This window comes from Sapajus apella, unplaced genomic scaffold (genome assembly GCF_009761245.1).
Source record: "Sapajus apella isolate SASKATOON/1434 unplaced genomic scaffold, GSC_monkey_1.0 scaffold71, whole genome shotgun sequence".
Lineage (NCBI taxonomy): Eukaryota > Metazoa > Chordata > Mammalia > Primates > Cebidae > Sapajus > Sapajus apella.
In genome coordinates this window covers 1040016-1062687 of record NW_022437011.1, presented here as the reverse complement: position 1 = coordinate 1062687, position 22672 = coordinate 1040016, and the positions used below count along the sequence as shown (strand labels likewise).

Sequence of the window (22672 nt, the reverse complement as noted above, 5' to 3'; positions counted from 1 at the left end):
GACTGGGTTGGGAGTCCTCCTTCCTCCTTGGGAGGGGACCTTGAATTGGAGTGCTCCTGCCAACTCCTCCCTCCTGGCTTGGCAGCATGAAGACAACGCCGGCCAAAAATATTTGTGTGGGCGGAAAGTTAACTTTTCCGCCTCTCTCTTCTTTCCTGGAAACCGTGGCCACCGTCAAATACATCAAAACAGAAGCAGGGATAGAGTGAGGCGAGGCCCCTGTGGGGAGTCAGAGGAGCCCTGCCCCCTCCCCACACCCACTCCTTCTGCCTCCGGCCATCTGGCTCTACCCTGGGGGGATGACGGAGAGGGGTATCCAGGTGCTTAGAATCAGGGGATCCTGCAATGCCAGAGTTGGACGGATCCTCCAGCATCATCTGGCTCCGTCTCTCCCCGGTGCCCTCAGGGAAACTAACTCCAGAGTGTGGAAGGCACCTGCCCTTGTTCATACAGCCAGTCCTGTCTCTGCTGCGTGCTGTTGGCCTTTGTGAAATTCTAAGATTCTTTGAAACTCAAATGGCAGAAATCTGGCAGCAGAAAGCGCCTGGAGATGAATGAGGGCCTAGAGGCTCTCCTCCATGTCTCTGAATCCACCATCCTGGTCAAGGTGTCAGAGCTAGGTTAGAATCCCAACCTGGCCACTTACTAGCTGTGTGCCTGAGGCAAGAAGTCACTTCACCTATCTCAGCCTCAAGTTCCTCACCTCTGAAATGGGATAATAATAAGGTAATTATCTCTTAGGGTTGATGTGAGAAATTACAACAATAACCTAAGTGAATAACCCAAGATGGAACAGGTGCTTCTGTTCTTCTCCCGGGGGCGGAAAGTGGGCTTCTTTCTCCTGATTACCGTGTCACTGAGGCTGCTATAATATAGCAGGTGCCTGGTTATCTTTCTGATTCGGACGGTTGTTTGCCTTTCCCCTGGTTGGCTGTGATTTGCCCTGGGGCTTGGTAATGCGCTTATCTCTCTGCTTGCTTGCCAGACTCTCCTGGCACAGCCCCAGCCAGAAACCAAGACCTTGACCCAGCCTGCTGTGGTGGGAGGTGCCTGATCCTTGCTTGGGGGCGGAGGCGTGGCCACAGCAGCTGAGGTCAGTCCAGCTCCTCGGGTCACCCATGTCCACAGACTTTCACAATTTTCAGGATTCTCGCTGCTCTTCATTTTGCAATAGGATAAGTGAGAGTAAGAGAGTTCACACTTGCCTGATTTCACACAGCTAAGCAGCAGCGGAATCCAGCCTTTAAGCAAGATCCCTTGATTCCAGGGTTTCCTCCCAAGTGTAACTGGCCATCTGCTCTGTCTTACACACTACCTGCCCATCCTGGGGCATCTCACCCACTTCCACCTCCACAAACGATTTCTAGATATTTGTTCCCAACCTGGAATTCTCCCCTGTTCTCCAGACCCCTCTGTGGAGCCGCCCGCTGCTCATCTCCCCTAGAAATCCAAAACCTAACTCATCTCCCTGCTCTGCTAAACAGCTGCTCCTTCTCATTTATTCCCGATGTCTATTAACAAAAGCGCTGTCACCAGAGCTGGGAACCTGGGCTGCATCCTAGGCTCCTCCCTCTTCTCCACACCCACTCTCCATCTGCCTCCAACCCCAGCCAGTTCTTCCACCCAAGTATCTCTCCCAACCCTCCCCTCCTTGCCACCCCTTACAGAAAGCCTCCATCCCCTCTAGCCTGGATTGTCATCATTCCTAACATGTATATACATAATCATACAATTATTATTTTTTCTCTTGCTATCATTCACAGCTCTCCCCACCACATTTTAAGGCTTCTTTATCCCTCCGCTATATCCCCAGTACTTTTTTTGATGTCTGAAATATAATAGGATTGTTAAGAAATTTTTGTGAAATGAACAAACAGCCAACATGTATTAAATTATGGCTTAGAAACTGTGCCAAGTCCTCTGCATGCATTTTCTCATGGAATCCTCAGTGCTACTGGAAGTTAAAAATATTACAATACCCACTTTACAGATGGGCAAGTGGAGGTTCAGAGAGGTCCTGTGGCTGGCTTGTACTGATTGTCATACAAATGGCAGAGCTAGGATTCTAACTGAAAGCCTGGACACTGAAAGCACACCACTGCATTTTTTTTTTTTTTTTTTTTGAGACAGAATTTTTGTCCCATTGCCCAGGCTGGAGCGCAATGGGGCAATCTTAGCTCATTGCAACCTCCACCTTCTGGGTTCAAGCAATTCCCCTGCCTCAGCCTCCCAAGTAGCTGGGATTACAGGTGCCTACCACCACACCCAGCTAATTTTTGTATTTTTAGTAGAGACGGGGTTTCACCGTGTTGGCCAGGCTGGTCTTGAACTCTTGACCTCAGGTGATCCACCCGCCTCAGCCTCCCAAAATGCTAGGGTTACAGGCATGAGCCACCGCCCCCGGCCTGCACCATCTTTCTTGTTGTACAACCTCCTCAGAGGGCTCCTATCCCCAGTTTGCAGCTTAGGTCACATCATTCCTGTGATTCCTGTGGTGTAGGTACCTTTGGTGGGACATGAGAGAATTATTCCTAGGTGGTGTCTAGATACGCGTTGTTAAATAACTAGATATTTATTTAATGTGCGTTGGGGGAAAATGACTGAGCACAATATACTTGTGGTTTCTCTGCAAATATTGCTTAAGATAATTCTAAAGTAATAGAAGTGATTTCAAGTTGATTAAGGGAAAAATATTAAATAAAGTTTCAGGTAGCATGAGGATGTGGTGAAAATCTGGGATGTTAAATGACTGGAGCTTTTGAAACACTTCCCTACAGAATTGTGGAACCTGAACCCCAAATGCCAGCCAGTTCTCAGGGTCACCTGGAGATGAACAGGTCTCAGAAATTCAGCCTGGAACACACAGTGTGCTGTCTCATGTGCTGTATCTTTCCTCCCTGTGCAGATAGATTGCCCTGAAGGGGCCTCACACCAGAGACGGGTTAAGAAGAGGGATTGGAGGTCCACCACTCCACCCAGCCCAAGAAGGACTTATCTTTCACCTCAGCCAGACCTCACCCCAATTCTGTGAATCAGCGGACAGAGGCAAAACTGCAGAGAGTCAGAGAAGGCTCCGTGAGGAGCAGTGACGGGGCTCACGCAGGTGGCCCCAGCCCAGTCCCTGGCCCAGGCCCGGGAGCCTGCTTCCTTGCATCGCTGAGGAGGAGCAGTACCATGCTGGGGCCTCACCTCCCACCTCCTCCCCTTGCTCCCAGTGAAGGGAGGCTGACCCCCTGCGCCTTCCAGATCCCCGATGGAAGCTACAGGTGTCTGGCTCTGGAAGCCGAAGAGAGCAGCGGTGAGGAGGGCCTGCAGGGAGAGGCAGGGCCTGCTGACCTGGGAGAGGATGACGGGGTCAGCAGGAGTGAGGACAGCTCCGCCTGCAGAGTCACGCAAGGGACACCACAGCTGCCCACAGCCCTGGGCATCCAACCATCCAGCTGCTCCAGAGAGGAACAAACGGCGTCCCAGCACGACGGCAGGGCCAACCAGGACTGGGATGTAGTGAAGGCCCGGCAGGTGATGACAGTCAGCCCCAACCCTGGCCCTGGGCCCAGAGCGGCCCAGAAACCAGGTAAGCTTGTGTTCCTTTTCCCTTGGACTACCCGAGTCACTGGAGACCCCTCAGGTTCTTAGTGCAAGGGCTCCTGACTGTATTTTTCCGTGATTCACAGTAATTCATCACAGCCCCATGGGCATGCCCAGATTAACAGCTGGGGAGAGACAGGAGCGGCTGTGAGCTACGTGCGGTTCCGGCCGCACCACCTCTAACCCCACGCCTTTCTCTGCCAAAGAGGGCGCGTGAGAAGGCAGTGAGAGAAACCCACATTATCTTGCTTGGTCAAAAAAAAAAAGCCCATCTCCCACTCTCTTCTGCCCTTTAATCATCAGTGGCAACAAATCACTGTGGTGTCCCAAGCAACCAATGGGGCAGGACCCTCTCATTAAATGTATGGAGTGCTGGCTACATGGGGCTGCTGGGAACGCAGCACTGGACAAAACAGATGTGGTTGCTGACCTCATGGAACTTGGGGGGTTGAGACTGAAGCCTCTGATAGAATTTGACCTCCTGATTTTACAGGTGGGGAAATTGAGACTCACAGTGAGGAAAAAACAGCTAGAGGTCATTCAGCATGTTAGTGGCTGAGCTAGGCCCACGTTCTTCACCTAGGCCTCGGTTTTCCATTTGTTAGAGATGACAGGGCAGATGGTACACCACCTAGGCTGCAGTGAGATCCCACGGCAGCGTATGGGGAGACCACAGTATGCACGGCACGGAAGGAAGGAAGGGCAGGAATGATGATAATTTTCCTGCAGCGGCTGCCATCTACAGAGCAGGGAGGGATAGGGAAGCCCACGCTGAATCACCTCCACCGTTGGCCCATGGAAACGCTGAAGTGGGTCCAGATGGGGAGGATGTGAGTAGGGCCATGCTCAGCTCAGGCAGGAGCCGCAGCCAGCAGATCCCGGGGGTGCAGGCGTGCGGGGGACACAGTCCTGGGAGGGCTTGTGCGTCAGGAAATTGAAGGAACACTTCATTTCTCTGCAGGCGTCGTTGACGCCCGGCTGGCATCTCACCAGTCTTCCCGCCCACTCTTCTCTCTGAAATAATTCTCTCCAGGCTCTGATCAAGCATGGCCACCATTCCCCACCAGGCTGGGGTCACACGGGGGACTGGGCAGGAGCAAGAAAGGACCTTTCTCCCCCTTTAGGGCAGGAAGAAGGAGGACCCCAGGGAGGCACTGCAGTCTTGAACTTGGGGGTAGGCCCTCACGCCAGAGTCAGTCCAAATTCAGTCTCCTAGAGCCTGACGTTCCTGGGACCTGCTCCCATCCCTCTCACAGGCCCAGGTCAGGAGGCACAGATGCTCTTCTAGACCGGATGTTGCCAACTAGCCAAGCCCTAGCAAATCCCTTCCCCTTGGTGAGCTCTAGCTTCCTCATCTGTGAAAATAAAATAAAAATATGAGTCCTAGCTACCTCAAAGAGCTGTTGGGAGATTGCAATGATCTTCCTTGTGGCAGTGTTTTGGAAATTTTACAGTAATCTAGATAGGTATGTGAGAAATGTTTATAATTAATTGAAATGGTCATCATCAGCTCAACAATAGGACTGCTATTATTTGTTAGAAGCCTTTATGTGCTAAGCCCACTGTACCAAGGGCTTTATCTTTTTCATTTCATTTAACCTCACATTGATCCCCATGAGAGACATACTGTTATTATCTTCATTATACAGATGAGAAGATAGAGGCTCAGGAAATACATGTGACTTATCCAAGATGCATGGCTAGCAAGCTGCTAAGCCATGATCCAGGCATCGTTTTCTGAATACAGGGCTTGTGCTCTTGGCCACCGCTCTCTTCTGGAATTATAAGAGTAAAGCGTTGTCTGCGGACATCCTGGAATGGAAGAGACCATGGTTGGAGAGGACAAAAGAAGGCACTACCTTTAATGAACTCTGTTGGCAACTCACACCGAGCCAGTTCATTTGATAGCATCTCATTCTTGTTATTGTACTATAGCCTCTCAAGGCAGGCAGGTATTATTCTCCCCGTTTTACAGGTGAGGCAACTGAGGCTCAGAGATTTAAGTCCACTATCCAAGGTCACACAGCTAGTGCCAGAGCTGAGACTATGTTTGTGTTCTTGCCTGGAACAGTGTGGTTCATTCCCTCCCTCCCTCCCTCCCTCCTTCCCTCCCTTCCTTCCTCCCTCCCTCTCTCTCTCTGTCTTTCTCTCTTTCTCTCTTTCTTTCTTTCTTTCTTTGATGGAGTCTTGCTCTGTCGCCCAGGATGAAGTGCAGTGGCATGATCTCATCTCATTTCAACCTCTGCCTCCCGGGTTCAAGCAATTGTCCTGACTTAGCCTCCCAAGTAGCTGGGATTACAGGTGCCCACCACCATACCCAGCTAATTTTTGTGTTTATAGCAGAGATGGGGTTTTACCATGTTGGCCAGGCTGGTCTCGAACTCCTGACCTCAGGTGGTCTGCCTGCCTTGGCCTCCCAAAGTGTTGGGATTACAGGCGTGAACCACTGCAACGGCCTCATTCCTTTCTTTAACGTCCAGCCAGTCGAACATTCAGCTCTGGCCTAGTGTATTTCTAGGGACAGAGGGGGCAGGAAAGACTTCAGAAGAATGGAATGGGTAGGGAAGACTTCTCAGAGATGGAGGCAGGAAGAAAGCTGGGTCTTGCAGAAGAGTCAAAATCTGGGTGGTCTTGGATCAGAGCCCACACTTGGCTTTCTGCTCCCTTGGGATGGGGAGTGGCTGGAGTCCCTTCTCTCTGCCAGGAGATCAGGAGGGAAGAAGGCTGTGGAGCTGCCAGGTTGTTAGTGGATTAGGGCTTCCTTTTAAAGCTTCCTCCCATTACCGCCAAAGGATTATAAGCATCTTCAGACAATTACGTCCATCTTTCCGCAATTATACCTGCCTCTCTAGAGGGCTCCGGGGCAGGTTTAAGTGCGAGCCATAACATCTTCTGCTTTGGGCACTGCAGATACCTTTATTTGGGGTCAGTAGGTACCAGTGCCATTTCTCCAAGGCCTCAGTACCAGCTGAGCAGGGCAACACAGGGCCCTTGGCAGGCTAGAGGGATAGAGGGTACAGAGAGATGCCATCAGCTGCTGCCAATTTGGGAAAGTAGATTTGGGGAGGAAAGGGTAGTACAGAGCTCAGGATCAGGCCTCAGCCGTCACTAGAGCCCCCAGCTCACCAAGGCAGGCCCATGCGATAGCTGCCCTCTCCAAAGTCTCAGCTGGTCATAACTGACAGGGTTTCTCGAGATTGTAGTGCAGATGGACACTCAAAAGGCCAGAGATGGCAAGTGACTTATCCAAAGTCACATCGTAAGTTGGTGGCAAAGCTAGGGCAGGAAACGAGGGTTTATGCCTTCCAGTTCAGCTGCCTGGCACTGTGCTAAATGCGTCATATGGAGTATTTAAGCCTCTAAGCAATCCTGTGAAGTTCATACTTTTCTTACCTCTGTTTTACAGATGAGGAAACTAAGGCATAAGGAGTTTAAGTGAATTGTCAAAGTCTCACAGCCTGTGGGTGGAGGAGCTAAGATTTGAACCCCAGGAGGTCCGGGCCCATGCTTTTAACCACCCTCTCTGCTGCCTGTCTCCATGGTGATGAGGCAGCAGGCTGTGTTCTTCCACCCACCTGGGGCTGGGAAAAGGTTGTTCAGGCTCTGGGAGTTGTTGGAAGATTCTGCCAAGCCACATTCCCTCCCACTCGGATGCTCTGGGGGAAACCTGGATACCCACCGCTGATCCCTCCCTGCCTTTGCCGGTGGCCACTTGTTAGTGGAGCCTGGAGGTGTGTAGTGGATTTGGAGCCATTTCCAACTCTAGTGGACACTTTTCTGAGTCTGTGAGGTGGGGAGGAATGTGGGTCTGTATTGTCAGATGAGTCCTGCCACTGGGCATGTCTGTCTTGTTCAGGCAGAGGAAACTGTGCCCGTGTTAACAGCTGACAGTGGTCACTGCAGCCGCAACAAGGCTCCTGCTCCTCAGGCTGTGACAGAGAGGGCAAACAGCAGGAGCCTGGGCAGGAAGCTGTCCACTCCCCCTCCACTCCCCCTCCACTCCCCCTCCACTCTCCCTCCACTCCCCCTCCACTCCCCTGCTCCTCAGTGACTGTAAGGGGATGGTGATGGTGAGGAGCACATATACCTCACCATGCACTCACACATACATGCTTTCATATCCATCCATAAACACATGAATTCACACATGATGTATAGATGCCATGTTCTCATGCAAACCATCACACATTTGCACTCACACATCTGCACACACAGAGGCCCTCAGACATACATCCATGCAGGGTACACACACCTTCCTGAAGGCCCCTGACCCATGCACAGCTGCCACATGCGAACATGTCTCAGATTTGCTTACAGAGCTGCAGTCCCATCTGAAAACATAATCAGACATGTGCACACCTTCTCACACAAGCATACATATTCCCTCCCATAAATACAGGTGAAAAGCATGTTCTTTTCTTCGTTTTCTTTTGCTACACACCTACACTTTGAAATCTTTCACACATTCTCTCCTACAGACCCAGCCACTCTTGCACACCCACCGTCACACACCTACGAGCAGACCAAACCACTTTCTCTCCTTTCTTTTCCACGTCTCTTTCTCTTTCATACCACCCACACAGCAATCCTGGCCTCTCTCTCTTTCCCTCTCACCCACACACAGCTTCCTGGTTTCCTGAAGGCTGCGCTGCAGCTACTTCCCTAGAACAGCCACTGTCAGGATTAGTGATACCTCACCTGGTGGGGGTCCCAGGATCCCACCCCACCCCTCACTCTCCAACCCAGCCCCCACCCCGGGTACAAGAGGATGAGAACAGAGCAGCTATATGATCAGAGGAATTCTCTGAAGCCCATGAGGCCAGGAGGAGAAATAGGAACTGCCAGGAAGGGTTTGCCCCTTGTCACCTGGCTTTCTGTATTCTGAGTGAAAAGGGGACATCCCAAACCGGGGCCACCTGCAGGTGTGTGTTTGTTTCACAGGCCGTTGGGTGGGGTGGACTCACACTAGCACATTCCTAACTTCCTTCGGCAGCAATCTAGACACAGAACTCTTGATGCAGAAGATACATGAAACTGGAACCACCCTGGGCAAAGGGGTGGGGAACCCAGGGAAACTTCGGTGAAAACCTAGACCAGCATTTTTCCAATTGCGGTTCTGCTTGTAAATTGCGGGGGCTGTGGAGGCTGCTTGTCATCAGTCCTGTGCCAAGCCCACTGGCCCGTGCCCTCAATGGGAGGGGTGCTGGAATGTGGGTATCTGGACTTTTAACAGCATCCCCACGTGACTCGAATGTACATGGCCACTGCCATGGGGCTTCCCATGGTCAATATGAATGGCATTTTGCTCAGTGAAAGGCGGGGAGCTGAGCCCCAGAGCTGCCATACAGCACCCCCACCTTGTTGCTGACCCACTGGTTAAGTCAAGGGGTGGCAGCAGGCAGGTGGGGACGTGGTCACCCTTCTCAGTGCCCGTTTGCCTAAGTACTACTAAGGGAGACAGTTATTCTAGTTACCGGGGCTGAGACTTAGCGAGCAAGATGGGCCTGAGCACCCAGGTCTGAAAGGAAAGCCAGGAAGAGGTGGGGTGTGGGGTGGTACCAGTTAGGGGGACAGAATCACAAACGCAGATTTCGAAGTGGGTAGTGGGTGGCTTAGAGGAAAGAGAAGGACACACAAAGAAACTGTGTCCCTCCCATACGAAGGAGATAGGATTTTAGGACAGAGCAACGGACCTAGAGAGACAGAAAATGAGAAGGAAACGGAGAGACAGACAACCAGGCAGCCAAGAGTGAGCCACAGCGAAAGGAAAGAGAGAGGGGGACGCGCCTGGAGACTGGAGGCTGAGCGGGTGGAGGAGGGAGTCGCACCCCCAGGGCTGGGCTGGGCGGGGCGGGGCGGGGGGAGGGGCGGCGCTAGGGCCCCGGGGAGCAGGCGGCAGGAGTGCAGCTCTCCCGCCCTCCCGCCCGCCAGCCCAGCGCTCCCGGCTCCCAGCCCGGGGTCCCGGAGCAGCCCGCTAGGCGGAGGCGGAGGCGGCGGCGAGGAGGGGGCGTCGGGTGCGGAGCCTGGGCCTGGCGCGGGGCGGGGGTGGCGGGGACTTTGGGGCGGGGCGCGCTGACGGACGCGGCCAGGTGTGCCGAGGCGGCGGCGCCCGGGAGCTCGGGGACCGTGCGCAGCGGCTGGAGGTGAGTGAGGGGCGCTGGCCTGGCAGGGGTGCGGGCACCGCGCGAGCCTCGCCCCTTCCCACCTGCGCTATTCCCTGCGCCGCCCCGGAGGAGGTGGCACATCTGGGCTCCAGTCCTTGCACGCGGGGTGACCTTGGCCAAGTCCCTTCTATACTCTGGGCCTCAGTTTCCCCATCTGTAGGTGGGGGGCTGGAGGGATCTCACGGCTTTTGAGCAGCTCAGGAGCGGGAGGACGCCCTGACGCCGGGAAGCTGCAGTCCCCGGCTGCGTGGGGGCTCCAGCCCTCGCGCTCCTCCCCGCAGGCGGTTCGGGGTGAGGCAGCCCCAGGCTCACAGGTGGGCAACAGTCTGGAGTCTGTGTCCCCAAACCCGTTTTGGGAAAGATCGGACCGACTTGACCCAGGACAACGGCGGGTTGGGCCCTGCCCAGGGTTGACCAACACGGGCGCCGCGGGGGCAGCAGGAACGGCCAGTGCTGGGCCTCCTCACTCCTCCCGGCCAGCGGGGCGCCGGACCGGGTTCTGGGGTCTGGCTGTGCGGGTGGGGCACACAGGATGCCAGAGCAATCACACGGTGGGGACCACCCAGCCCAAGCCCTACCTGGGGAAATCGAGGCCTTTCCCCAGCGCCTTCAGGGAGAGGGGAAACTGTCCCGCGCTGCCCGCCTGACAACACCCCTGATATTGCCCTCCTTGCCAAGGTGAGAGAGAGGCCTCAGAGGTGAAGTGAGTGAAGGGCCTGGCTTCTTTCTAACGCTGCGCTGTGGAATCAGGGACTCCATCCAGAGCCCTGGCAAGACCTCTTTGAGGACCGGTGGGGGGGGTCTCCTTTCCTCCCCCATCACCCCAAGTTATGGGCCTATTCCAGAAGGGGACAGGGAACTCCATCCGGGGGGTCCAGGTTGTGTGAAAGGGACAAGAGCTGAGTAAGAGGCAGCATGTGCCCCATCCCCTACCCCCACCCTGTCCTGAATGGCAGGTGGCACTGGAATAAACCAACTTGTTATGTGATCTTGGAGCAAGACCCTTGCTCTCTCGGCCTCCAGTGAGAGGGGTGGTAGGGTGGCCCCTGAGGGGAGAAATTGCATTGTGGAAGCAGTGGTGGTGGTGGCTGTAGGGCTAGTCAGAGGGTGCCCTACCACCTGTCCAGTGGCAAGTGGAAGTGAAGCTGGATGCTGATGGGGGTCTAGGGTACACTGGGACAAGGGGTTGGAAGGCTTGCTGGTGCCAGCCTGCCTTGTCACCAACCCCAGGCCTGGCCCATTCCATGTTGGGGGGGCGAAGCCACAAATGAAACTGATGATGAGCTCCCCAGCTACTTGCCATATTGCCTCAGGCAGTCAGATGAGATCCCTCAGGGGAATTGAAAACCCCTCTGGGGGGGTTGAAAAACCCTGTTTGCAGGGTGTGGCATCCCCTTCCTCTGTTTCCTTAGGAGATCTTGCGCTGGTTCCTCCCCTTCTCTGGTCCTCAGTTTTTCCATCAGTACGAGGGGGGTGGACTAGGATCTCTCTAGCTTGGTATTCAAACTTCCCCCAGGAATGTTGTTTACAACTCTGGCTTGCAGCCTTGCAAGCCATGGGCCAGCTCCCCTCAACCCCACAACTGACACCTAAGTGAAGCTGTGGTTGGAACCAGCATTTACATGGTTACATAGGGCCTTTAACTCCTTTCCTCCCTAGTCAGCTGTTGCCTTTATCTACTTTCCATCCTTTAAGGCAGGAAAATACCCAACCCAACCAAACCTGTGGCATTCACGCGCCTGGTTCCTGGTGCATTCCTAGGTCCTTCCATTGGCATGTAATCTAGTCTCCAATTTTAAACTGGGGAGACTAGGGCCAAGGAGGGGAAGAGGTTTGCACAGAGTGATTCTGTGGGTAGAAGGCAACAGAGCTCTCTCTCCTTGGGAAAGAGCATTTCCTTGATAAGTGGGTAGGGACATGAGTGTCCATGGAGCACCTGGAGAGAGGGGAGATGCATGGGAGGAGGTTTCTTCAATCTCCGCTCCACCCTTAGTCACAGCCCATTTCCAGGGTTGACATGTGTCTCCCTGAGCCCATGTCACAGCTCTGGGAGGTGGGCAGGGCAGGGGCCAGCACACTCCTTCCACCTGCCACAAGGCGGAGCACACCTCCAGAACCCCCGCCTGGCCTGGGAGGCACCTTTTCCTTCAGGGCAGCTCCCAGGCTTCCAGACATGAGCTCATCAGAGCTGCTGGTGCCAGGAAGGGAGGGACAGAGGGGAAGCAGGCAGGGCTGCCCAGATCAGGGCACCATGGGCCCGGGGAAGTAGAGGGGGATGCTGTTGGTGAGGCCCTGCAGGCTCTGGTCCCCATCGTAGAGAAGAGGCAGCAGCAGTATAGATTCGCTTGAAGGGTCAACTGGGGCGGAGTAGAGACAGGCCAAGTGTCCTGGCCTACAGCTCGAGGCCAGCCTCTGCCACCCACTCACTTGCTGTGTGACCTTGGGTGAATTCCTTTCTCTCTATGGGCCTCCCCGGCTAGCAATGGGGTGGCATGGGTGCTTAGACCCTGAGGTTGCAGTAGTGAATAAGACAGACAGGCCTCTGCCCTCAAGGCATTTGCATTTTAATTGGGGAAATAGAAAAGAAAAAAGGAAGCAAATAAATCATCAAGATAATTTCAGATAGGTAAAAGTGGCATAAAAAAATAAGTCATGCTGTTAAGACGGAGAGCAGTTAGGGAGCCACCGTGGGGTTGGTGGTTAGGAAAGGCCTCTCAGAGGTGACTTCAGAGCAGACCTGAACCTTATTTGAAGCAATGCTCAAGGCATCCTGGAGGGGGCGTATCTGGAACTGGAGTCTGGAAGGACGGGGCAGCGGGGTTGGGGTGGAGATTTGGTTGGCAGGAAAGGTTTCCCAGAAGAAGATGGTCATGGTCTAAACTAGGGGCTAGGGGCTGGGACTGGAGGGTGGGTGTTGGTTGCATCCCCAGGGACTTCAGACTGCAGATCCAAAGGAGCTCTGCCTGAGATCTGGTCAGAGGGGCGGCTGGGCCTGCCGGCAAAGACCGAGTTAGGTCTCTGTGTGCCTGTGTGTGTGTGTGTGTGTGTGTATTTGCTGAATTAGACCCCTGTGTGTGTGTGTGTGTGTGTGTGTGTGTGTGTGTCTGCTGTCTGCTGAATTAGGCGTGTGTGTGTGTGTGTGTGTGTGTGTATCTGCTGAGTTAGGCCCGTGTGTGTGTGTGTGTGTGTGTGTGTCTGCTGAGTTAGGCCTGTGTGTGTGTGTGTGTGTGTGGTCAGAGTCTTTTGTAAACTGTCCATGCACATTGGGGCTCAATTGCTACCCAGTGTGGCTAGAGGAGGAGTCAACATGGAAGCAGCCTCCAGGCCCTGTCATTCCAGAGGCTTACACAAGCCCTCTGTCTGGAATGAAGTCTACCAACTGGCTGCTGCTGCCTGAAATTCCACCAGCCTAGCTTCAGCTTTTCCATTAGGTGAAGCAGGATCGTACAGTGCTGTGCAGACCCTGCCCTACCCTACCCTGCCCAGCCTCCCAGGGTTGCTGCGGGTAGGGCAAAATTCAGTCTACTCCTGAATTCTTGCAGGAATGCCTCTTGTGTGGCTAATCCACAGATTCTGTGATTAGACCTCTGGGCTCCCTTCCTGGCTAGCTGGGAGATCTTAACTATATTATGTGACCTGTCTGGGCTTTTGTTTCCCCATCTATAAAATAGAAACAATAATAGACCCTATTGTATACTGTTCTGAAAATTAAATGAGATGATAAGAAATGCCAAAAAAAAAATAGCTACCACTTAAGTATTGCCATGTTTTGTTCTCTGTTAAAATAGCAGTCAGGTGTGGTGGCTCACGCCTATAATCTGAGCACTTTGGGAGGCCAAGGCAGGTGCATCACCTGAGGTCAGAAGTTTGAGACCAGCCTGGCCAACGTGGTGAAAACCTATTTCTACTAAAATTACAAAATTAACCAGGCTTGGTGGCACACACCTGTAATCTCAGCTCCTCGGGAGGCTGAGGCGGGAGAATCACCTGAACCCAGGAGGCGGAGTTTGCAGTGAGCCGAGATTGCGCCATTACACTCCAGCCTGGGAGACAGAGCGAGACTCCATCTCAAAAAAATAAAAATAGGTTCTTAAGGAGATGGGCTCTTGCTCAAGACTAGTTGTATCTCAGTTTAAGTTACTTTTTGATGTTTGGCCAGGAACAGGATTTTTTTGTTTGGTTGGTTGGGTTTTTTTTGTTTCTTTGTTTGAGACAGTCTTGCTCTGCTGCCCAGGCTGGGGTGTGGTGGCAGGATTATGGCTCACTGCAGCCTCGACCTCCTGGGCTCAAGTGATCCTCCCACCTCCTAAGTAGTTGAGACTACAGGAATGTGCCACCATGCCTGGCTAATTTTTGTATTTTTAGTAGAGACAGGGTCCCACTATGTCGCCCAGGCTGATCTTAAACTCCTGGGTTCAAGTGATCCACCTGCCTAAGCCTTACAGGCGTGAGTCACCATGACTGACCTAGAAACAGGCTTTGATGTTGGGAGAATCAGCACAAGTGGAAAATGCCTGGACTGAGCTTCAGGAATGGATACTTGAACCTGACTGGCTGGTGGTCTTGGGCAAATCATTTGCTTCCTCTGGGCCTCAGGCTTCACTTCTGACTGCTGAGATATGGGCTAGTAAGGATCTGAGGGGATCATGGGTGTGACAAAGCTCCTTATTGGCTTGTCACCAAAAACATGGGGCTAGCAGGAGGGGCTGACACCATGGTGTCAAGGGTCAAGGAAGGGGCAGGTTGGGTGAGCCCCTGGGACAGGAGAGTGGGCTAACCTGAGAACCCTTGCATGTAATCCTCCAGAATAAAATCTCCTGGAGTCTAAGAGTGCTTGAGAGATAAAAGCCACAGTTCTTAAAAATGGTTATTCACTGTTATTTACTGTGTGCCATGGGCGCTTTAAGTTCTTTGCACATCAACAACTCCATGAGGTAAGTACTGTTATTATTAGCATTTTGCAGGTGGGAAACTGAGGCCCAGAGAGATTGGTTAAGTGAAACTCCAAGGTCACACACCTGATAAGTGGCTAGATTCAAACCCAGGCAGTCTGGCCCCAAAAACTGTGTGCTTAACTCCTGCACAACATGGTCTCTCCCACATAAGATGGAGTGCCAGGGGCTCAGAAAAAGCAAGCCACCTGTCCCAGAACAGACAGCATTCATCTTTGATCCTCATCATCCCTGAAGCTTAGGTCCTGGAAGGAGGAGCCTCACTGGGTCTAGGGTCCAGGGCTCTGAGACTGGCCCTTGAACCAGCTCAACCTCTCCATTCCCCTGGGAGTAGGTCAGAGAGGATCAAGGGTGCCCTGCAGTCACTGTGGGCACGGAAGGCTCTGCCAGGGCCTGATGAGTGGGCATTGTTAGTGCCTTGGAGCTTAAGTGGCTTCTAAGTGCTTGAGATGTAATAAACTCCCACCCAATCTGGCACACCGCCACCATTGTACAGGTAGGGGAAACTGAGGTTACAGTGTGCAGGAACCAGCCCAAGGTCACACAGGCAGAGGACACACTTCATCCCTGAGCCTCCTGCTCTGCCTTCTGGGCCACTTAGTTCTTATGGGCTCCCTAAAAAGATGAGATGTTGGGGACCCTCCCACAGATCCCTAGGGTGGCCCTGGCCTCAGTCAGGACATTATTCCCAATATGGGGTCCTTTGGGAGGGCACATGGAGTTGGGGGATGGGGAGAGTACTGATTAAAAAATGGAATGTCACACGCATGGAGAACAAGCATGCCACCACCCAGCCTGAGCCAGTTGGCTCCCCCGTGCCGGCTGCCAGGCCTCACTCAGGTCTCCTGCTGGGGGCCCCGCCCACCACACCCTGGCTCTGGGCCTGAGGCTGAATGCTCCCATCCACCCTCTCCTCTCCTTCCTCCATCCCTGCCCAGCCTCCAGGCAGATGGTGCTCTCACTGAGCTTGGGTGGGCCTGAAGCTCAGCTGTGGACTTTAAGCTGTGCCAGGGGCGGCTGGCATCCCCACACACTGGCTGTGTGGCCTTGAATGAGCCCTTTCCCTTTCTGGGCCTCAACCATTGACAGAGTAATGCTGTCAATCAAAGTTTTTCCCAGATTTTTTCTCTCATTTAGACCTGACAGACAGTGCAGAAGACCACACTCAGAGAGGCTGATGTGACCTGCAGAGGCCACTTATGCTAAAAAAAAAAAAAAAAAAAAAAAGAGCTACCACTTAAGTATTGCCATGTTTTGATCTCTGTTAAAATAGCAGTCAGGCCAGAGCAGAGCAGAGGCCTGTACCCTGATAATCGTGCAAATCCCAGTCCTGTACAAGTCTGGGTGAGTGAGGTCACGTGGAAGCATGGAGGCAGGAGGCTTTGCAGTTGTGATGTGAGCAGTATTTCAGGCATTTGTTCTTTTATAGCAAATGTTTACTGAGCCCCAGCTGTGGCCGAGGCACAGGGGCATGGACATAGCCAAGGTCCCTGCCCTGTGGGGATAGGCAGACTGACATGAAAACAAATTCTGATGGAATTACAAAGCTGATGAGAGTTTAGGGGAGAGGCAGAGGGTGTTGTGGCAGGAGAATGTGACCTCTGAGGGGCCTTGGGACCTGTGAACAGACCTGAAAGATGAGAGGTATGGTCAGAAAGGTGCAGCCGAAGGGGCAAGGGAAGAAAGGGCTCTAGGAAAAGGAGCAGCCAGTGCAGAGGCCTAGAGGGGAGGAAGTGCTGGGCTGACTGGCTGAGCACTGGGAAGAAGCCCAGCCTGGCTGAAGCCTGGGAGGTAAAGCATCACCTTGGGAGCTGCAGTGCAGGGGTCACAGCAGTGGGGCTGGTGGTACAGAGCCTGGAGCCTGTGAAGGGGCTTGAGGTGGATCATAGGATGAGGAGCATGCTGGTCTTGATCTGGGAGGCAGGTCTTTCCTCCTTTCCTTTCCTCTTTCCCTTGGTTGTACACCCTGATAGTGCTATCAACAGATCCCATTCATTCCCCCCCAGCCACTTCATGAGGTGGCTGAATGTAGAGTCTGGGGCCATCCCTCCCTTCTCCAAGGAAGGTTATGGAGGCCCAGCAGGCGTCAGATGCAAGCTGGTGAGAGTGCATTCCTGGGCAGGAGGCTGTGGTCACTCAAGCCGAGCGCCCCTGTTCAGGTGAGTTCGTACTTCCTTTTATTCCCTGTGGGAGTCTGTGGACAAAGGAGGGTCAGCTTGTGTCTGAATGAATGCACCCCTGGACCTACTCCCACTGCCTGTAACAGCTGCCTGTCCCTTGTTCCACTCTAGGCACCAACCCCCTCCCCCGCCGCCAACCCCGAAGCCAGAGCCCTGGGATGGCAGTCGGGAGGCTTTCGTTCTGCGCCCAGCTCTGCCGTATGCTCTAGGGCACACCCCTTTTCCTCCCTGGGTGTCAGTTTCCTTAACTCTGTTATAGGAAAATACTCTAATTTTTCTACCCTCAATGTATGGCCCATGCATGCAGTATCAGTGTCACCTGGAAGCTTTTTAGAACTGCAGAATCCCAGGCCCCATCCCAGACTTCCTGAATTATCGTCTGCATTTTGACAACATTCCTGAGTAATTCCCATGTACTTTAAATTATGAGAAGCACTGTTCTAGGTCAGTTATTTTTAAACTTAAAATTACATGAAAATCTATAGCATCTTTTTCCCTCTCGAAAGCTTTACATATAAACACCTAAGAGGGCACTCACCCACTCTATATTTATTCATCCCATGAACAAGGAGGGGGAGGAGTGTGGAGGGGTAAGTTAGAAGCACAGGCTTTATTAGGATGGGCGTCAGAAAGGAGGAGGAAAACATAAAACAGGCTGGTAGAGGGGCGGGTGCCATCTGCTCGCCCCTTGAGAACTCCTGACAGTTGGCCTCTAAGGGCCCTTTTGGCTCTGCCCTCCAGGATCCTGTTTTATGGGTTTGGAGAGGTGGGTGCTTGATGGTCCCTAGCCCGGTGACGTCTTTCCCTGCTTGTCCCTATCTTGCTGTCCTGCCCTCTTCCCCTTGGAATCCCTGAAAGAATAGCTGATGCTATTCTTAGTGTGACAGGGTGGTGAGGAGAGAACATACTAGTGCATTATTTATGTCTGAGTCAACAGGATTACATTCAGGACTCCCAGAACACAGCTCTCCCAGTGTGGCCTTCGCCACAGCCATGTCAGGCGGTCCACAATGTGCAGATGGGAGGGCAGCTTCCCAGGACCCAGAAACCATCCCTTCTGGCCCTGATCATCCCTGCTTAGAGTCCCTACCCCTCGACCTGGGAAATGGCTCATGAAACACCACGGTCAGTTAGGACTAGGAAAGAGTTGCTTTGGCCATATCATTTCCTTTCATCATGCATTCAGCATGTATTTATTGAGCACATATTACATGAAGTGGTGCATGAGTGGATGAAACAGGGTTCCTGCCTTCCAGGAGCTCACACTTTAGCCAGAGAGTTAATGTGCAGTAGCGTAAGTTTCAGGCCTTTGCCTGTGAGAGAGCTGATCCGAGCAAATGACACAGCAGAGTAGGACTTAAGACTCTTTTAGAGGGAACTGAGGCTTAGCACATATAAGGCTTGCTAAAGGTCACCATAGCTAGTGATCAGGTTGGACTCAGATTAGTTAAAATAAAACAACCATTTTAGATCAGATGGCAGCATGTAGAGTTAGGGCTCTGGGTACTCCCTGTGCTGCTGGTGAGAGGCATTTTGTGGCTGGAAAGAAATTAACTGGTTGAGGTCCTGTTCTCCAGAGTCACGGAGAAGTCATGTGTGCTCAGAGCTTTCATAAACCTGGAGTGGAAGGACAGTTACATTGGGGGCTGGGAGTCAAAACCGTATGGGATGAGAGGATAAGGCCTGAGGGGGGGCATCTCATGGGGCTGTGCCAATGGTCCTGGCTGGGAGCCAATGACATGTGTGCAGAGATCTTGGGCAGGTCCCTTGTCCTTTCTCTGCCTCAGTTTTCTAGTCTGTAAAATGGTATAACAGTCCTTGTTCTGGCTGTATCTCTGATGCATGAAAACTGCTAGGAGTGTATTACCATATATAATTATTATAGGCTGTGCGTGGCGGCTCATGCCTGTAATCCCAGCACTTTAGGAGGCCCAGGTAGGAGGCTTGCCTGAGCTCAGGAGTTCAAGAACAGTCTGGGAAATATAGTGAAAACTCACCTCTATTAAAATAAAATTTTTAAAAATAAAGACAATTATAGAAATATATTTTATTACATGTATTTTTTATTAACATGATGGAGTCTTACTGTGTGCAAGTCTGTGTTCCAGACATTTTCTTGTGGTAACTAACTTATGCACTTATTTATAAGATCATGGGTTCTAAAGCCCAGTAGGTCCCCAATGTGGCTGTGCACAGACCCCTCACGGGAGCCTGCAAAGGTGCATATTCTGTGGTCTCACAGGTCTAGGGTAGGGCCCAGGAATCTGCATCTTGACCACGTTCCCTGAGGGATTCTGAAGCACCTGCAAGTTTTTGATCTGGACCAGAGAGGGGAAGGGACTTGCCAGAGGCCTCACATTGAATTGGAGACCAGGTCGAGGCTAAAACCCAGATCTCCAGCTCCTGGCCTGGTCCTTTCTCTCTGCTTTTCAGCTGCCCCCAAGTACCCTAGAGGAATGAAGGTGGAGAGGACTTTGGTACGAGTGAGGATGCTGGTGGTGGTGCTAAGGCGTACAGTGCTGTGCTAGGCACTTCTCATGGCTTACCCCGTTTAATTGCAATCAGGATAGAAAAGGGGACATTTGGCTGGGCACAGTGGCTTATGCTATAATCCCAACACTTTGGGAGACCAAGGCGGGAGGATCGCTTGAGCCCAGGAGTTTGAGAACAGTCTGGGCAACAAAGTGAAACCTCGTCTCTACAGAAAACTTTTTAAAAATTAGCCAAGTGTGGTGGTGCATGCCTGTAGTTCCAGCTACTTAGGAGGCTGAGGCAGAAGAATAGCTTGACCCTGAAAGGTTGCTGCCATGAGCTGTAATCGTGCCACCGTATTCCAGCCTGCCAGCCTGAGTGACAAAGTGAGACCCTGTATTAAAACACACACACGCACGCATGCACACACACACACACACACACACAAAAGGGACACTCTCCACAGCCACATGATCTCCTCACGCATTTGAGCATCACGTGGCAGATTTTAATGTACCCCTGGAAAAGCGAGACTATGACTGAGGTGCCAAGATACTGGAGAATGCATTTGAAACCAGACCATCGGTGCACTTTCCATCCTCCAGTAGCATGTGCCCTCAAGGCAAGAGTCATCTGCTAATCCGGTTACCTGAAGACAGGGCAGGCTGGCAGGAAGGAGACGCATATGTCCCACAAGGTGTGTGTACCTGATGCATGTCCATCCATGCCAGACTTCCACATGAGTCCCGTGTACCTGTAGGTGCTCAGTGTGCACATATTCGTGTGTATGTCCTGCCCCCTCTGTGGGTGTGCATGCATGCCTGGGCACGCTCTGCTGTGTGTAGTACAGGCTTGAAGCAAGCAGCACCTCTGTGTGTGGGCATCCGTGCAGAGGAGGATGTGCTGCTGCCGGCTGGAGGCTCTCCAGCATTAAGAGGCTACTGAGAATGCGTGTATGTTGCAGGTGTGTGTGTGCATGTATAGAAATGGTCACAATGCAGGGGGATCCCTGAGGTCCCGAAGCTCAGAAGGAGAAGGGCCATTAAAGAAAACAACTGTTTTTGTTTTGTTTTGTTTTGTTTTGTTTTTTTTGAGGTGGGAGTCTCGCTCTGTCGCCCAGGCTGGAGTGCAGTGGTGCAATCTTGGCTCACTGAGACCTCTGCCTCCTGGTTGAAGTGATTCTCCTGCCTCAGACTCCCGAGTAGCTGGGATTACATGCATGCGCCACCCTGCCTGACTAATATTTTTAGTACACACGGGGTTTCCCCATGTTGGTCAGGCTGGTCTCGAACTCCTGACCTCAAGTGATCTGCCCACCTTGGCTTCCCAAAGTGCTGGGTGGGCATGAGCCACCACGCCTGGCCTCTACTTTGCTTATTCGTGCCCTACCTCCATATCATATGTATCATCCTTAGACCTCCCAGGTATGAGCCTGCCTCAGGACCTTAGCACTTGCTATTCCTCTGCCTGCACTATTTATTGCCCTAGACAAGCATATGCTTCACTCTGTCACCTTCTTCCGTTCTTTGCTCAGATGTGCCTTCTCAGTGAGGATGGCTTTGGTTAGCATGTCTACCTTTGCAAATCACTCCTCACCCCTTAAAGTCCATACACCTCCAAGTCCTGCTTAATTTTTTCCCACAGCATTGACCATCTGACTTACTCGTGTATTTATTATCTTGTTCCCTTACTTGAAAGCAAGCAGAAATTTTAATCTGTTTCCCTTCATGGCTGTGAACGGTGCCTGGACCTTAGTTGTTGTACAATAAATACTGGTTAAATGAATGAATCCATGCACCACTTATACATATTTTCTTTAAATTTTGTTAGTGAAGGCTGGGTGCGGTGGCAGGATTACACCTGTAATCCCAGCACTTTGGGAGGCCGAGGTGGGTGGATCACCTGAGGTCAGGAATTTGAGACCAGCCTGACAAACATGGAGAAACCCCGTCTGTACTAAAATACAAAATTAGCCAGGCATGGTGGCGCATGCATCTAATCCCAGCTACTCGGGAGGCTGAGGCAGGAGAATCACTTGAAGCTGGGAGGCGGAGGTTGCAGTGAGCCGAGATTGTGCCATTGCACTCCAGCCTGGATGACAAGCGCAAAACTCTGTCTCAAAAAAAAAAAAAAAATTTTTTTTTTTGTTAGTGAAATGTCCACTTTAGCCTCCCATTAAGCAGTAATATACCTGAGATTACAAGTTTGGGTGTGTTCATTATACTTCTTTTTCAATTCACATTTGAAATTTACATAACTGTTAAGATTTTAAATATCAGGGCACCACGTAAAATCCTTTTTGCTTCCATTAGTGATGGGGGCACCACACTGTAGGAACCACCAGACAGTCCAGTCCCCGCTTTGGACAAATTGGATACACTGAGGCCTCAAGAGAATCAGGGATCAGCTCAGTGTCTCACCCAAATTGTGATAGGACAGACCTTGGAACCATATCTCCTGGCTTCCATTCTTTTTTTCTTTTGCAGTTTGAGGGAAACATGGAGGGCAGGACTGCATGATTCAGCCTCTCCCTGGCAGGAGACTCCTGCTGGAGCGGGGCCAGCCCTGCTTGGTAATTGGTGAATGGCAGTGGAGGAGAGGGGCATGGCAGGGTCAGCAGCCGCCAGCACCCCAGAGCCATGTGCCCTCCTCCGAGGGGGCCTGAGATTCAGAACTGGTTCTCACTCCTACAGTACACTGGCTAGAAGTGACACAGGGATCCCCTGTGCAGAGAGGATGCTGGGGGATGTTGGGAAGGGATTAGGGTTGAGTCCTGCCTGATTGTGAGCAGAGGAGTGAGACCAGACCCCAAGAGGGGTGGTAAAAACAGGGAGAGAGACAGATACAGCCCCAGCCTGGTGGAGTTATGCAGAGGTGAGTGTGTGCAAAAGCCTACAGTTAACTGCCCCCCAAAGGTGTGCCTACTGCTTTATATTTTAGGAATCATTGCTGCATCTCATTTACTCAGCAGCTACTCTACAAAGCAGATATTTGTTTTATTGATGATAAAGTTGAGACTCAGAGAGGTGAAGTGATTCACTGAAGGTAGCCCAGCATACCTTGCTGAGCCTTAGATGGGAGAAGAACTGGCTGCACCTCTCTGTCTGTGGGAGGAGTAGGCAGGCTGAATGGATAGGGGAGTGAGAGACGGGCTGGAAAACCACAGTCCATTCACTCGCCAAATAACCTTGACAAATCACAAAATCATTCTTTTTGAGACTCAGTTTCCTCATCTGTAAAATGGGAATAATAGGCCAGGTGCAGTGCCTCATCCCTGTAATCCCAGCACTTTGGGAGACCAAGGCAGGCAGATCAC

General features: G+C 52.2%; 1 protein-coding gene across 3 annotated transcripts in view; it reads left to right on the top strand.

Moving 5' to 3' along the window:
• SYNPO (synaptopodin) overlaps positions 1–22672 on the top strand; it is a 58190-nt gene that overhangs the window by 14100 nt on the left and 21418 nt on the right. Inside the window, exon 2 of one of the 3 annotated variants that reach the window (XM_032250186.1) lies at positions 2910–3574. In XM_032250186.1, the coding sequence (XP_032106077.1) occupies positions 3175–3574 (400 nt within the window). In that variant the 5' untranslated portion in view covers positions 2910–3174. Of the gene's footprint in view, positions 1–2909; positions 3575–9531; positions 9732–14139; positions 16864–22672 lie in introns of those variants that run through there. The other 2 variants (XM_032250188.1, XM_032250191.1) reach the window with 2 other exon arrangements.